The sequence below is a fragment of the Ambystoma mexicanum genome, chromosome 14, assembly GCF_040938575.1.
Source record: "Ambystoma mexicanum isolate Mex_15411 chromosome 14, UKY_AmexF1_1, whole genome shotgun sequence".
NCBI classification, from domain to species: Eukaryota; Metazoa; Chordata; class Amphibia; order Caudata; family Ambystomatidae; genus Ambystoma; species Ambystoma mexicanum.
Genome location: NC_090940.1, coordinates 378306742 through 378324405, shown reverse-complemented (window position 1 = coordinate 378324405; position 17664 = coordinate 378306742). Strand labels below are relative to the sequence as shown.

The window sequence follows — 17664 nt, the reverse complement described above, 5'->3', positions numbered from 1 at the left end:
CTTTATCACATCATGACTGTCCATGCTTTGTATGAATTTTGAACGTTACTTATTTAAAGAATGTCAATCACCCCTCCCACCCAGTGAACACCCAGCACACAATCCCCCCTGCCCCCAGTGAACACCCAGCACACAATCCCCCCTCCCCCAGTTAACTCCCCACATCAGTGCATGTAGGTGCATGTTCTCAGGGCACCCACAAAAATGCCATGTCCATCTATGATTGGCGCGGGCGCTTTCCATGTCCTGGCCCCTCTGGTGTGTGGGATCTCAGGTGGCGCAATGAACGGCGCCTAGGTGAAAGCTCAAGGGATCCCTTCGTGTGTGTAGTGGAGGTTGATGGGACTAACCCGGTGACCTGCAGATGCTGGCGGAGAAGGTTGTTTGATTCCCTTGTCTGCTCAGCTAGTGCAGATACTGCCTCGCACAACTCCTGTACCCTTTGTCCAAAACCTGTCAGGGCTGAGGTGCATTGCTGAACCACTCCATGTGCACGCGTTGTCTTGGGCCATGTACTTGCAGCCATGCCGTATGGACCCACTGATGGCCTTAATGTGCTAGCTGTGCACTTTGGCCATGGACTCCACTTTTGCCCGTTTGGCCTCAATTATGTCCAGACTTCCCATCACAGCTGCTCCCATGACGAAAGGTACCCCTGGTGCGGCGGGTACTGGCCTGGCAGCTGTGCACTGCTGGGGGGTCTGCTTGGATGGGGCTGCTGTGGTCCGAGTGCCGGTTTTCTGGGGTGCCATTGCCATATGATGGTGTCTACATGAGGCTCTGGCAAGCGGAAATGAGGCACATGCACACGTGGGGTTTGTGCTCCCTGTGTGACTGGCCATGGGCTCCCCTGTGGTGTGGCCATTCCGTCAGTGTCACTGCATCTGGGGGAATGCAACAGTCCTGCTGCGGTGCAGCTGGAGGTTCTGTCCCTCATCAGGCTCTGACCCACAGGTGACTCCCCCTGCATCAGAAGTCTGCATGATGGCTTGGGCTGAGGTAGGCGCTGACACCCTGCGGCCATGTGGGTGCTTTAGCCGGCTGGTTGGGCTGTAGCGTGGTGATGTGGCATGGGTCCGGCGTCTCTTTGCTTCCGGGCGGCCCCTTTGCGCGTTGGTGGTGCTGGTCGAGGTACGCTGCCTCAGGCGCTGTGATGAAGTAGCCGCCTCACCGCCATTGTCATCTCGTGACGATTTCTGTGTGCCTGTCGGGTACATAGGGTGTGGATTGAGTTCAGGGCAGCCTACATTAGTATCATGCAGTACATGCCATCAAGTGGGATTGTAGGCAGTAGCGATTATGCATGGCACTTGCATTGTGTTCCATCCCCATGTAGTGATTGGTGGAATGTGTCAGTGTAGAGCAACACTGCACGGAAATGTTTGTGTGTCGTCATCACATGCGGGATGGGGATGCACCATGCACATGGTCCTGGGGGTTTATTCATGCACACTCACACTCTACGTAGCTGTGCCATGGCGATGCATGTCTGTCCCCTGGCCCTTCTATTGATGCAGTGCACGTGCAGGGGAGTCTAGGGGGCACTACGGTTCAGTGGTTCAAAGGCTCAGTTATGGGTGTCTGCAGTGCCTTGCACACATTTCATGCACATTCATTCACTCAGGGTCTGCATGTGTGGTCCTTTCAGATGCATGCATTTGGGGTGGGATTCACCTGCAGCCGGCTGGAGACCAGTGCCACCCTCTGCTCCACCAACTCCCTCTATGGTGCCCATGTCGATTAGCGAAGTCATCTCCTCCTCCCAGGGTGTGAGCTCGGGTGGTGGTGGCCCTCCTCCAGTGCCCCTGCTTGCACTCCTGTGCTGTAAGAGTATGCCGCATACTCTGAAACGCAAGTCATTGAGGCGCTTGCGACAGTCCTCCCCATCCCGGGGCACGCGCCCCACTGGAGACACCCTCTGGCTGATGTCCCACCAGATCTGTCCACGCCGCTGCCCGCTTGTCTGGCGTCGCTGTAATTCATCATGGTGGATCTCTGCGTTCTCCACAAGTACAGCCAGCTCCTGGTCACTGAATTTTGGTTTCCCGACCCTGTCCAGGGCTGACTTGCCCCTAGTGCGCTCCTGTGACATATTTCACTCTTCCCAGGGGTGAACGGCTTGCAGGGGCTGTGATATCCTAGGGATTGTGATTTCCAAAATGGCCGCCGCTTTGTTTGCCGTTCCGGCGTTGATGCGTTTCCTGTGCGCTAAAAGCGCGCCCTTACGGCATGCGCTATTAGCGCGGGATGGCGGAATGCGTGGTGCGCTGGATTTACGGGTTCTTGGGCCTTTTTTATGTCAAGCGCTATTTGCCCTAACGCCATGTGCCTGTGCACATGCACGCAAACTCGTGATCTGGCGGCGTGGCGTTAGCGCTAATACCGCTCGACGGAAAAATCGCTGCATGACCGCAAAACCCGTGAGGAGGCCCAGAGTGTTAATGAATACATCTTGCAAGAGAATCCGAGGACAAGATAGATGAGAGTAACCCCAGGCCTGACGAGAGCAAAAGTTGTGTACAATAGATCAGTAAAGTTCAACAACACTGCTTATGATAAAGAAGATTTAGTGCACCTTCTGGCTCCTGTCTTCCCAAACAAGCCGAGCTTGATAATGTACTATGCCTTTGAGGAGGGGGGACCCAGAGCCTTGAACAGACCGTGCATCCTGAATTTGTTTAGAGATATTTCAGAACTAAGTTTGATATCCACTGCAGATATACAATTAGTGAATTTCATCTATAATTTGAGATATGACTATGTGCGGCTTATTATTAACTCGCCTTTGGTTAGAGCTCTGATTTTGAAAGAAGTTGGTTCCCTTCAGAAAAAAGGTTTTGACATAGTGCCCTTTGTATATAATGAGTGTGAAAAAACTGAAATGATGAGATCAAAGAGTAGTGTGCAAAACGAAGACCGATATCATGATGAACGATCTGTACACGGTGAAGGGTCTTTGGTGGTGAATGAAGCCAAGTCCTGCCTAAAAGATATGCAACAATGGAAGATGCTGGCTTCTTCACATATAGAGTCAATAGACAATGGAGCAGCTAAAACCAGCACAGAAACCCCTTTAGAAAAGAGTTAGATTTCCATTTAGCATCTTGGAATATTAGGGGTCATAAACAGTCAAGGTTGACTCTGAAAGTGTTAAGTTGAATGAGTTTGACTTTATTATGTTACAAGAAACATGGGCCACAGGTAATTTGTACTTGGACGGATATACCACGATAGGATTACCGGCTAAAAAAGGACCTCTTGGTAGACCTAGTGGAGGTCTTACGATCACATACAAAATAGACGAGAGTCTTGTGTTTGAGTTCTGTTCTGCAGTGCTGGACTGTGCCATAATAGTTGCTTTTCTATTAAATACCAAAGAAATCAGAACACATATTATGATGTGCAACATTGAATAGTATGTTGTCTCAAGATTTTGCATACTCCACCTTTGAATTAAAATGTGCTACCTATTCGGTTGAATTTTTCAGCGACTATATAGATTGCACTATAGAACGTAGTAAATTGATGAATAAAGACAATTGGAAAGCAAATCCCATAAGCATACCTTCAGTGAAGCTGTTAAACTAAAGAAAGTGATCCTTAGGCAATCCATTAGAGCCATTCAGAAAGAGAACTGCGGGTCTTTGGAAAAAAAATTGAAGATCAAGGTATGTAAACAGAAGTATAAAAATTGGCACAAAAGTATCAAAGCACAGATTAGTCAAAATGATGGTGAGATGATGCTTAAAACCATGAATGTATCTAACCCTTATAAGTACTGGGCGATTATTAACAACAATCAAGTAGATCAGCTGTTTAAAACGAATCCTATTGACTCCCTAACATGGTACGAACATTTTAGCTCCATCTATACAAAATCAGTTGTCATGGGAAACCGTGAATGGCAAAGAGGACCGCTGGTCTTTGGATATTACAGAATTGAATAACTTGAGACATATTAAAAAAGCAAAATCTACTTCCACACCCGGCCCAAATCTTTTATCGTTTGTAACTCTGAAAAGCCATGCAAATATTTGGTAGAAACTTTTGAAATTACTTTTTCAAGATATATGCAGTAAAAAAAATCCCAGTATCGTGGAAAATGTCCTATGTGTCACTTATTTTCAAAAGGGGGGACAGGATGTGTCTGAATAATTACAGACCTATTACCCTTCTAAATGGTGAATCTATAAAATATTCGCTGCCATTGTTTTGGAGAAACTTATAGCATGGATTGATGACAAGTCTGTTTTAGATGTCAGACAGATAGGTTTTAGGCGGCATATTGGTACCGATGCAGGGCGTCTTCTGTTGCACCAACTTCTGAGTCTAGTCAAACATAAAACTCTTGATCATCTGTATGTAGCGTCGATGGATCTGTCCTCGGCATTTGATTTAGTGGATAGACCCACATTATGGAAAACACTAGCCTCACTAGGTATTGACAGTAGGTTACTAAATGTAATCATCAATTTATACTCAGACACAGTTATGAGGGTCAGGTTAAATAACCAAGGCCTTCTAACCAGCATAATAACTACGGCCAATGGTCTTAAACAAGGATGCAGGCTGGCTGCTACCCTGTAATCCTGTGTGTGGCGTAAGCCGGTAAGAAATTAAACTCGAGTGGGTTGATAGGCCCAAAGCTAGGGGGGATTACCATCAGATGGATAGCTTATGCCGACAATTTTTTTATTGATTGACGGTTCCAAAATAGGTTTACAAAGATTAATTACCAATTTTGGTGAATACATAGAGGAAAGGAAATTAAAAATGTATCCAATCAAAACCATTATTTTTCACGCAGGCTGTAAAAAGGTGAATTCCGGCTTGTCGTCTTGGAGTTGTAGTGGTGTTAAAATAAAGAGTCAATTAAGATTTTTGGGATACTCTGTGCATAGCCCAAGTTCTAATGTGTTACTGAAAAATATTTTAATACTTAAAGCTAAAAAAGCTATGAACCAAATCAAGGCTATTGAAAGAAGATTTGGAAAATTCACTTGAGCTCCCTGCATTCAATTTTATAGACTAAAAATTATTCCAAATTTAACTTAAGGTATAGAATTTTTGCCAGAAACACTGGTGCCTTTTCTCAAACATCTGGAAGCCATAATATGGCGTAAAACACTATTTTTCATACCTAAATGCATACCATTTGAATCGATCCGGTATGAGTTAGGTTTGATATCCATTGTATGCATTATGTATATTAAAAAAACAGCATTGTTAAGAAAATGTATAATGGCAACAAGTGATTCACTGTACTACTATTTTAAAGTAGATGATGAGAGTAACTTTATGTCGGTACTAAAAACGTCTTGTGAAAAAATATTGGCAAGTGTGGGTTTGTCACTGCAGACTTTGCTAAGTAATCCGGGCAATGTAAAAGAAACGGTAAAAGCATATGATTGGATAGGAAATAATGTTATACTGCTGAATTCGAAGCTCTATGCACAAGTTGTCTCCTGCTGGAAATGGTTTCCGAAACCAGAGAACTATTTGGTAAAATATCCTTCAAGGATATTCAGTAATAGGACGATGCGTTTTAGACTCAATGTATTGAATTGTAATGAAATTTTAGTAATTAGAGGATTAAATGTTCATGGTACTGTTGGCTGTAGATTTTGTAACCATCCAGAGGTTAATGAAACCTTGTCGCATTTGTCATTGGTGTGTCCTAATTTAATCCAATCAAGAATAGAATGCTTTTCAAGGTTTGTAACTGACACATCTAATGTTGACCGTGACAAACTTTGGAACGACATGCTACATGGTAACTCACAGCCTTGAAATTGAAAATACACACATTCCTAAACACCATATGTTCTCTAGAATGAATCCTTAGGATGTTGGAGTTGCTGTGTTGTCTATCTTCTTGTAGCATGGTAAGATGCACATTTTGGAAACTAAAAATGTAAACGGCAACCGAATAGTAGGAAGTGTATTCCCGACATTAAAAGAATGAACTAGGGGTTTGATTAATGATGCAGTTATATTAATATGCTGATTAATTAGTTTGTGGCGAAAGGCATATGAGTAATCACTGTAATGAAATGTTACCCCAAAATGTTGGTTTCTTAGAAATATGGCCTTGTCTTCTTAGAGACACGGTGTTGGTAGTCAAATCCAGATATGTTTGATAACTTTGATCACTGTTTAGTTATTTGGCTTCAAAAAACGTTTTTAATGGTTTTTAGTGCTTTCTCCTCTGTTCTTTCATTTTTTATTAGGTTGTAAATATATGAATTTTTGTAAAATGTTGTAAAATTGTAAAAGGTTTATATAAACCAAACAATAAAGATAATAATAGTTTAACGAGAGAAGAAAGACAGCGAAACAGATGATGATCGCAAGGAAGGAAGTTCCCTTGACCTTTTTGACAAGGAGCTGTTACTTTCCTAAAACTTCAAGAATAGATAGCTTAAGATCATGAAACCAGGCTGAAGAATCCTGCATTGTGTGTCGGAGGTAACTGGGACCTTCCCACGTCAGTAATCAAGGAGGGGAGAAGCGCCAGCCGCCATGGTACTGTCCCTGGCTCCAAGAACAAAGCTGGATCAGTGAAATCAACACAGCCGGTGAGTTGGGGAGAGCGAAACAAGACTGGTCTGTGTTGAAGCCAAGGTTGCAAGCGGAAACATTGTATGGCGAGCGCTGGAACGAACATTGTTAAAATGTGTGTGATAAAGGACGCAAGTCAAGTTGGACTGTTGATGAGTGATTGAACTTTTAAAGCAAGATACAATACCCCTGACAGTGTTCCGGCACCGCGTGGGTGCTCAGTCGAAAGTCTCTGTTAGGTATCCAGCTGAGAATTGGCAAAGTGAAAGTGAGAAAGAGATCATGTCAAGAAGAGAGCGAGTCATTGTGAATCGAAGTGGTCCTGCGACGGTTTGAGCAAAATCCTGCACACAGTCGGAAAACTTTGACTTTTGAAGTAAAGAAAGCTTGGAAAAGTAGATAGTGGGTCGAAGCCTGGCAGAGGGGGTCCCGGGATGAACAGTGAATCACCGGAGAAGGATTTGTTAAAGTGGGTCTTCGGCTGGCGGAGGGGGGCCCGGGGTGAATCAAAAATCACCAAAGAAGTTGTACATGTGAAATCCTACAAAGAAAGGAACTTTAAAGTTTGTCGTGTTGCATCAGGCCCTCTGAAATAAGAGACTTTGAAAGAGTTTGCTAAGCTTGAGTGTACTGCCGTGTCCCATGCTGAAAACGTGGAGAAGGGAAGCCAATGGCTTGAATATCCTGACATATCATTTCTTGAACACTTTTCTTTTGCATAACATTGTTTCCCACACTATATGTATTTAGAAGTAAGGATTGGCAAAGCGTTTATTAGTATAGGCCCTTTTATTTTGACAGACTCGACTACGACTGTGTTATTATTATTTGATGGTCGTAGCTTGTTCCCATCTTTAGATATTGGATTAGATCGGTGTTTTTCAAACCCAATCGAAGTTCAATAAGTATCTGTCTTACTGTTAGATACCATGCCTTCATTACACCTTCTTGTGTGGAACTCCCTAAAGCAACAACCATAGCTGCATATATGGGATTATATTCTATGAAGAGTGGTGTGGAATTTTTTTACGTTTGCCTGAAGACAATGTTAAAAGAAACATGGGGAAAAAATGTTAAGATGTCTCTTTAACCAGAGACGTGTATTTAACTGCCACCGAGTCAGAGCAGAAAGGGAGATGGAGAGTGCTGTGCTCGGGGGAAGCCCCCTGCCATCACGCATGTGAAGATGGAGCCAAGCCAGGTCGCCAAGCTTGTGGGTTTTGAAGAGAGCGAGAAACACTGCGGCTGATGCCGTAGGCCCGGTGTATGCAACTGCAAAGGAAGCGTATGAGAAGGAACAGAGAGGAGAAATACCTGGTAGTGTCGTGACCACCTTTGCAGAATGGTGGGAAGGATGCCCGGTGAACAGCACCAAGACGAACCAAGCCGGAACAGCATCCGATCACAGGCGTCTGTGGAAGGCAGGCATCTGATGAACTGAGAGCGGGACCCTGAGCAGCAAGAAGAGAGAGAAGCAGTACCCAAGCGTCAGATGAGCCCTGCAACCCTTCCCCACACAATGAAATGTACCCGGGGTCAGGAATAGTGAGAGGTTGCCAGGGAATCATTATATGCATAAAGAAACTTGTTCTAGTCCTAAGGACGAGAACAAAACTATAAAATTGAATGATTGGATCTGTTAAAACCAGAGACATCAAATAACAAACAACCTGGTCGGGTAAGACTGGTGTCACCTGCAGAGAGAGACTTGTGCCAGTCCTGAGGATGGGATAGCATAGAAGGAAGTAGTTTACAAGGGATGTGACCCATATATAAGTGAGCGATTTAATCAACGTAGGTTGGGAGCCAACAGAGACTGGGAACTAAAACCCTGGGCGGAAGTGCAAGAACCCCATATCTGCAGAGTTTTAGGCTGTAGAAAACACACAAGAAAGACTAGATGAAGCTCACCAGTCAGAAGGATAAGAGCAGACAACCTCAGAGAGAGAAACTTTGGCAAAGAAAGCCTAAAAGGGAATCAAGGCAAACATAGTTTAGGAAAGCCTGAGCAAAGAGACTGGGAAGAACAGATATGTGGTAACAAGAGTCTGAGGAACTGCTGGGAGATAAAGCACTTTAAAGTTAGGGATACAGAAAGCATGAGACCCTAGAATCATTTTTGAAGAACTACAAGAGTTGATATGAAAGACTATCTAAGGAGATTAGTCTAAGAAGTATATGAGCCAAAAAGAAAGCTGTATATAAAAAGACTATCCAAGAAGAAGAAAAGACCAGGGGAAGAAGAGATATTCTCTTGGTCAATTTGCTTTAGTTAAATTTAGTGGTAGGGTCAGATAGTTAGTTTGGACAGAGGACATATTTACTGTAGACTTCTTGACATCTGACGAGCACCTTTAGTTCCTTTAGATGGTGTGATGAATCTGATGTCATCACTCCTTTCCCAGAGGTGGCTTCTCCTTATGTGGCAGGGAACAGCAGCCTCTACGTGATCATGATCCTGGGGGAAGCTATATGAGGGAGGATCACATAGAGGGAGGCGGCCCTCATGAGGATGACACAAAATCGTCAGAGGAAGTCGCATACCCCCATTCCCTTTAAGGTATGTTACCTTTCTTCCTCATGCCTTGATGACATATTGTAACACTCACTCTAAACCACTTGCCAAGTCTACCTCAAGTGTTCCCCAATATCACCTAAAGAACAGTTTATCAACAATTGAGATGAGGATCAGGAAGAGGCAGGGAGCGGTGATGATTACTCCCAATGAGATCCAACATCAGCTTCTTCAACATAACATAAGGAACAGTATGGCAACAACTGAGACGAGGAAGAGGCAAGGAGCAATGTTGATTGCACCTAATGAAAACCACTATCAGCGGTCTAGTCGCTGGGGAAATTCGAATGGCCTGACATGGTTTAAAACCATGCCAGGAAGAGAAGCATGGAGTTCTCCTGCTCTGGACAGAGCAAAGTACCAGCGGCAACACAGAAGTCCAAGCAGCTCCGCGGAGCGAGAGGGCAGTCTGGGGAGCGGCATGCTCATGAAGACTCAGCAGAAACCGGAACTCTGGAGGATAGCTCAGGTGCAACGCGCTCGCCTTGGTAGTAAGACGACGTGGAACAACACAGGTTCGATATCCGGGTCCACTCTTAGAAACCTCGGTGTATTAAGTGTGTTATAAATAACCAATTGCAATTACAAAGAAAATTACAATTACAACGAAGCATGAGGAAGCAAGTCGTGCTTCCTGATTGCTGCAGAGGCTGGAAAGCCCTGAACGCCTACTGGAGGTGCCAGCAAAGGCAGAGAGAGACACGTGAGCCAGAGCAACACCCAACTTGGAGTCAGGAATGCCAAGAAAGCTGAGAAAAGCACAAGAAGGGAACTGGTGAGCCCAGCGAAAGTGTTGAGATGCTGAAGTACTGTCGGGTGAGATAACGAAAGCCTTAGACAGTGGGACTGGGGTCTGGGACCCTCTGTCCGAATTTGGAAGAGGCTAAGAACGGAAACCAGAGAGACATTGTTGAAACCTGGTCGAAAGAAATATACCAAGGGTTTAGAAAGCAAGATGTTTGGATATATTAAAAGTACCAAACACACATTTTAAAAAATAACTGCATAAAGGTCCTACTAGGAGAGTACACCAGGCAAAGCCAAGTGTGTGTAAGAACGTGAAAAAGACTGCATCTAAAACCTGGCAGGAGAGTATACTAGGCAGTCCGTATACCAGGCAAAGCCAAGTGTTTGAAAAAAACGGCATAGAAGTCCAGGCAGGCGAGTATACTAGGCAAAGTGAAGTGTGTGTTATAAACTGCAGTAAGGTGAGAATCTCAAGGAAGATCTATGTCCTTAAGCCTGTGAATTATTTTAAATTTGGAAAAGTATACCTGGTGGCCTGCGAATCTGAGATGAAACCCAAATTATAATACAGCAAAAAGTGAATCTCAATGAAGACATATGCCCTCAGAATTTTGACCTGTCTTGAATGTGAAGAGAAACCTGGGTAAGTGAGCTATTTCCTCAAGAACAGTGAACCCACCAAGAGGAGGGAGTTATTCTCTTGGGTTACAAGTAACTTGTCATTCTTTGTTTGAACTCTTTGATTTGGAGAAAAGGAATCTGGGGAAGGGAGCCATTGTCTGGAACTGTGAACGTTGTCCACTTGAACCTTTTTGGTTGGATTTATACTTTTGTGTTGGGTTTGAACATTTGTGCACTTTGAGAATCAGAGACCTTAGATATGGTTTTAGAGTGTGAGGGCCAGGATAGGTTTTCGGACCCAGGACCTATTTTTTCTTTGGACATCTTGACAAAGAACAGACCCATTATTTCTGTTTGAGGTAGGGAAACCCCTCCTAGATTAGGGATAGTGAGCCATTTTCCAACCCCTTTATAATTTTATAAAAGTTTATAACCAAAAAACATGAGTCCACTGTGTCTGTGTCTCATTCCTCGCTCCTTACAATAGGCAGGGTATTCCCTTTAGCAATAGGGAGAGATGGGTATTATTCTTAAAATTTTAATTAAAGTGAGTACAGAATGTCCTCGACGTGTCGGACTCCTTCAAACCCACCTCAATACATTCAACCTGCTTGCCAAAGAACTAGTGGATGCCCACTCGCCCCTAAAGTCTAGTCACCCCAAAATCAAACAGTCCACACCCTAGTAAACACTTGAGCTTGTAACCAACAAACGCTCAATCAGATACTTTCAAAGGAGGTGTCGCAAGGACTCCGCCCAAAGGATATGTCATCCCACAAATCCCTGGGCACAAATGCACACACTTGATCGATCTCTGGGGCCAAGTCACCTTACTACAGGTCCACAATTGAAGCAGCCTCAAACATTAGCAAAGCCTTATTCGAATCAGTCAAACACTCCACCAAACCCACACCTGTTTACGAGGTGCCAGCTTCACAATAGAAATGTTACAGAATCAATAACTTCTTCATTAACTAAATTGATAAGATCAGAGGTCTCGTTGATGCCTCAAAACCAGGCGAAGTCCCGCTATCCATTCCCCCTGGGCACTGCTCTTCTGGACCGACTACACCCTCCTCGCTCCTAAGGATCTCTCAGACACACTAGCTTCCTATGAACTTACCTCTTACACAGATTACTTCTGCCCTGCCTCCCTCATTAAACAACTTGCAGGCCCAACGCACTCCTTGATACTGTATATGCCTCCCTCAATTAAAGTGTATTCCTAGACATGTTGGAGACATGTCTCATATGACCCCTTCTCAAAACCACGCGTTTGATCAAAGGACTGACCCATAATGCGTTTCCAATAATTGGGAAGCTTATTGTGAAATTAGTTGCATCCCAACTACTTGCCCAAATTGACCAGCTTGGCCTACTCTGTGAGTACCATTCCGACTTCCACCCCAAATGCAGCACCGAAACTGCAACCATTCAAGTGGTGAACAATGTGCTGCAAATCCGACGCAGGGGACTCCTACCTCCTAGTCCTCTTAGTACTCTCAGGTGCCTTCCACACAGTTGAGTACCTAACACTCTTCTTCCTCCTCAAAGACAAGAAGGGCTTCTCTGGATCTGTCCTAAAACGGTTCCCCTTCTACCCATCTCAGCAGACAGATGGGTTCATGAAGACAATTGGAGGAAGGATAGAAAGTGGGAAACTGCATATGGGACTGACTCCCAGTCCCATATGCAGTTTCCCACTTTCTATCCTTTCTCCAATTGTCTTCATCATTTACGTGTAACTCTTGGGAACACTCCTAAATGCACCCAACTTAGCCATCCATCAGTACGCTGCCGATGCTTACCTTACCGTAAGGTCATTTGCCCAAAAGACATTACTCACCTCTGCGAATGCCTGGCCACCAACCCCTCCGTACCATGATCATATTCCATACGTTTCTCCTACAAAGCAGTCTCGAAAAGATATCAACATATTTGCCGGCTAAACTTCCCTGCTCTGGAGGCTCTTGTGCATCATGAAGCAAAGCCATCAAAAGGTTGGGATCCTTGCTAGCCCATTAAAAGAAGAGTCGCAAGTAGTCCTCCACCTGCAATGTCCCGACCGTCTGGAACTCAATCCCGGCAGAGGCTCAATGCCCCTGCCAACCTCCAGTTCAACAAAACATTCAAATTGTGGCTCTTTCAACAAACCGTGCCAGACTAATAAACATCCCTCCCTCCATCAACAGTACTGTTACTGTATAAAACGCCATGCCCAGTGCTGGTACCCTCGCAGTTTAAAATGTTCTGCTCCTGAGCTAGGTTCGCGCCATAAGCAATAAAAATAAAACATGCCTATTCTAAACATTATTTTAAATTCTGACTCTGTTCACATAGTTGAGTTGTATTCAATATGTCATAGGCATTCAATAAACTTTGTTCTGTAATGAACTTGTAATGTGTTTGCATTTAGGTGCGTATCAGATTTTTGTAATTGCTTAGATTATGAATTTCTATTTCTGTCTTTGCTTTTTTAAAGTCTTTTTGAATTTCTTAAATATTGACTATGCGTAAATGGTAAATATGTTTCAAAATTTGAGCCGTGTGTGACTCCTTACACAAAAGAATAGCAAAGCAATCAATATATAGTCTTTACACTGAAGCACAAATTAAGATTTTATATTGGTGGTATTAAACCCCATGTAGACTCCATATAATAGTGTCTACTTGCACTGATCGATATAGGAGAGGATGTGGGGAACAGGGGTAATTGAATAATGTTGAATTGCTGCTAACTGAGAGCATTCTGGCTTGAAGTCAGGTCTGTTTTATAAAAAAGTTAACAAGACTGGATGTTCTCTATAAACCTAAATGTATCTTGCTTGGAGCTGCATGGGATGAATACCTCCTTTTGTTTTCAATAGAAGGCCACTTAGCTGCGCTCCTCTTTTTGGCAGAAAATGTGGCGCTTAACTCATTAAATCCAGAACTTTACTGACTACTCACATTTGATTAGTGAAAATATGGAACATGCTAGGACTGGAGAAACTCAAGGCAGGTGAGCGTGCCTCACACAAGAAATTCTGTGTAACGTGGAACCTTATTCTAGATAAGGTCAAGAGTGAGCATACAGATGTACCGTGCCCAACAAGACTTAATCGTTTTGAGTAAGCGCAAGGCTTTAATATAATGTATCCAGATATGTACCATAATACTGATACAATCCTTTTTCCATTCCTTTTCAATGTAATCTGGTCTGGTTGAGAAAGGGGGAGGTAGAGGAATAGGTAATAAAATGTACTTGTTACAGATTTGTATTCTACATTAGATAATTTTGGATTTTGATGTTTTGAAAGTCAAATAGACTATCAGAAAATAAATATTCATACACTGACTTCTCAAATTGCATCAGTTTTAGCAATATTGAATGTTTGTCACGTAAGAATTAGTGATTAATGGGGCACAACCACTTGTTAATTTTCTTCCATCCATTACTGGATTTTGCACTCACTCGTTCTTTAATGGCCTATATTTCCACAGGCGACATGTGAAAAGCTAAATCAGTCAAATTCTGCACTCAACGAGGAAATCTTAACCCTTGAAAAGGAGCTTGAAGAAGAGAAGTCCCAACGGTCACAGCAGGATGGTTTTGTAAGATTTTCACGTTTTGTCTTTAGACTTAAAAATATGTGACTAAATGTCAAATCATTGTATTCTTTTATTTTAGGACATTTCGCTATGAGCTGACTAGACAGATATAGCTATCCCGATTTATTATAAGATTTCATTTGTTTTTCATTAATTGCCATTGAATTCAGATGGTCTTGTTTTTTAACAGGTTGTCCGTTTTTGAAGCATGTAGTGTGGTGTTGAGGAAGCAGGAGACTGACCAAAAAAGGCTTGTTTTACAATGTTTTATTTTTACAGAAAAATATATCACAATTTATAGATGGTTTCCCTAACAAAAGACATACTGGGGTGGTCATGTCAGTCGAGTTCTTAAAATGAACAGTCCTGGACAAAACCCTGCTATCCCTAACACGACCACCAAAAATCTAACATAAATATAAGATCCCCTGTGTTCCAAGGAGGATGAATCCCTCTGCAAAATGGACAGTTTATCGGTATAAAGGAAAAATTTGCAAAACATAGTTCTGATAAACCTGGCAGGATGACTCCTCGTAGAGACACACCATGCTCCTTGTGTCGAATTAAAAAGTTCCAAAGTAATGTAAGGCTCAAAGTTGAATGACATTTTTTTTTTTGTTTTCCTTCAAATTTTCAAACAAATGTGTATATATATATATATATATTTTTTTATTTGTTTGATTTTCCAACATTCATCATACAGACATTGTTATGGGGGAAAAAACAAACTCAACAGACCAGGAGAAAGAGAAAACAAGAGCAAGTAAAGCTTTCAACAAAAGGGTGTCTACGGGTCACCCCTCTTCTCTTATTGGAGGTACACACAATATATTCATCTTGGTAATCTCCCGCAGAGATAATTGCTCTTTTCCCACTGCGAATAGCATAAACAGAACCTAACCCCCTACCCCTCGGCCAACTAGGCCTATCCCTCCCCCCACGTTCCTTCTAGTGTACGCCATCTGTTATGAGGGCACGTTGGTCTGGATAGGGGCTATCTGTGGGAAATCTATGGATATTGGCCATGTGTAGGTGTGTCGGGCCTGAAGTGCGGGTACAACGTCATTCGGGTCGAGGCCATTAGGCGACAGCTGGTATCAAGCATCATTGTTCTTCACAATCTTACTAAATGAATGGGTCTAGTAGTTCCCAGAGCTTGTCCCCTTGTGGGTTGCCACTGGGATTCTGCCGTTTGAGAGCGGCCCTTTCCAGTGTGCAGATCTTGCACACTAGCCCCGTCCACTGTGATACATATGGAGGAGAGGGCGATTTCTAGTGTAAGACCAGAAGTTTGCGGGCGGTTAAGAGCATAATGCCTATGACCCCACAAATGAGATAATTTGAATGCCAATCATTGTGGCCGTCCCTAAACAACATAGGGCTTGATTCATGGAAGTATTTTATAATGGTGCAATCCCACAGGAAAATGCTCTGTGAATCAGGCCCATAGTATCGGGAGATATCGAAATGTCGGAATCTGGGAAGTCTGATGTCACCTGGTTATATATGCGTTGCCAGTAATTATTCAGTTTGGGACAGGACCATGAAACATTCCCCATCGTGCCCAACTCCTTGCACCCTCATCAACAGTTAGTGGAAGAGATTAGACCCATCCTATGCAGTCTGGCTGGGTTGTAATATGTGCGTTGAATTATCTTAAATTGGATTTCCCTGTTTTTAATGTTCACAGATGTCCCCGGTATGGCTGAAAAGAAGTCATATATATTCTGTGTCTGCGGTAAGGCCGAGGTCGGTAGACCAGGCAGTCGAAAGAGTGCTGTTCCTACCTACATTGTTTGGGATGCTCATATTGTAAAAAGTGTAGAGTCTGGGTTGCTCGGCTTGTCTCTGTTCCAATTCCAGGTTGCACAGGGCTGGGGGAGTTTGACGGGAAGTGTCAGTGGTGAATTGTAGGATCAAGGCACAGACTGTCCTATTCGGTAGTCAGTGCCCAGCCTTGAAATCTAGCAGGTGAGGAACGTCCTGGAAGGGTAATATTTGAGGGCCTTTGCATAATGCTATAATCCTTACCTGCGGCCGTGCTATGTCTTGTCATGGGTGGAGCCGAAGCTTCCCTCCGATTGTGGCAAGTGTTCCTACCCTTATCCATGCGGGCGCTAATTTGACGTCAACTCCCTGCTGGTAACGCAGCTTGTGCCATTTGGTTAGTGTCAGACCCAGTAGTGGTTGGGATTTGATAAGGGGTGGGAGCCGTGCTGGAGGGGTAGCTAGTATATCGATGAGATACTGCAGGGCCATTGGGGTTAATTCTATTTCTTTCCAGCTCGTGGTAACGCCCGCATTCAACCACCGTTTTGCCCAGTAGATCTGTGCGGCCTGGTAGTAGCCCCTCAAGGACGGGAGGGCTAAGCTTCAGTCTGCCTTACCAGCCCTCAGGATAGGTGTCTGAATGCGCACTTTATTTCCCTCACCAAATGAACGTAGAGATGGCAGTGTCCAGCTCTTTATAGAGTTTAGGGGTGGGATTACAGGGAAGCATCATTTCCAGATAGATGAGCTTGGGAATGGAATTCATCTTGATCACATTTATCATGCCTGTTAGAGACACAGGCAGCGTTTTCCATCTTTGCAGGTCAGCACAAATTCTCTCTACCATATGAGGGTAATTGAGATCTCGCAGGTCACCAATGCGCACGCTAATTTTGACCCCTAAGTATGTGATGTAGTGTGTTTGGTTGCGGAAGGGGGCGACCCCCTCCTGGGTCCCAAGGGATGTCCTGATGCAAGGGGAGAATACCAGACTTTGACCAATTAACACGATAGCCTGCCATTGGCCCAAATTCTCGTAATAAGTATTGAACCCGCAGGACCGGGGCCGAGCTCCTTCTGAAGTAGAGCATAAGATCGTCAGCATAAAGAGAGACCCGGTGTTCCTCCTGTCCCTGCCAAAGGCCTGCCCAGTGGGGGTTAGTACGTAATTTAATTGCAAGAGGCTCAATAGATAGGGCATATAGTAAAGGAGAGAGCGGGCAGCCTTGTCGCATGCCAGAGTGAAGGTCAAGCAGTGCCGACGTTGTGCCTTTTATGGTCACTGTCGCCGTCGTATCGGTATATAATAGGCAGATCAGATTGATCAGGGATGGAGGGAAGCCATACTCTGTAAGAACCAGAAACATGGACCTTATCGAATGCCTTCTCTGCATCGATTGGTAGGATTGCATCTTCTGGTTCAGGTCATCGGCGATAACATGTAATAATCAGCGTACGTTATCCCCAGAGTGTCTTTTACAGATAAAGCCGTCTGGTCTTTATATACCAGGTGTTGGAGGACTGCCTCCATCTTTTGCGCTAGACATTTCGCCAGGATCTTTTTTTTTTTTTAATAAATATTTATATTGATTTTACAACAAACAAAATATAACTTACACTCCCAACATTTTCAGTTACAAATATCATATTATACATTCCATGCTTTCTTCTTAATGTCTCCCCCCCCCCTCCGTTCCCCTTAAACTCAAGCTCTTCTCTCTGCACCTCTGGCTCCCCTTTCTCAGGATTAGTTCTCTTGCTGGCTCTCAGGCAAGTCATCATCACTGGGGTCATTTTGG

The 17664-nt window shown here is 43.8% G+C and overlaps 1 protein-coding gene across 2 annotated transcripts in view; it reads left to right on the top strand.

Annotated features, from left to right (window-relative positions):
* Positions 1 to 17664, top strand: part of MIA2 (MIA SH3 domain ER export factor 2) — a 2742135-nt gene that overhangs the window by 1099092 nt on the left and 1625379 nt on the right. For both annotated transcript variants that reach the window (XM_069637493.1, XM_069637494.1), the window contains exon 11: positions 13988 to 14098. In XM_069637493.1, coding sequence (XP_069493594.1) covers positions 13988 to 14098 — 111 coding nt within the window. The remainder of the gene's footprint in view (positions 1 to 13987; positions 14099 to 17664) is intronic.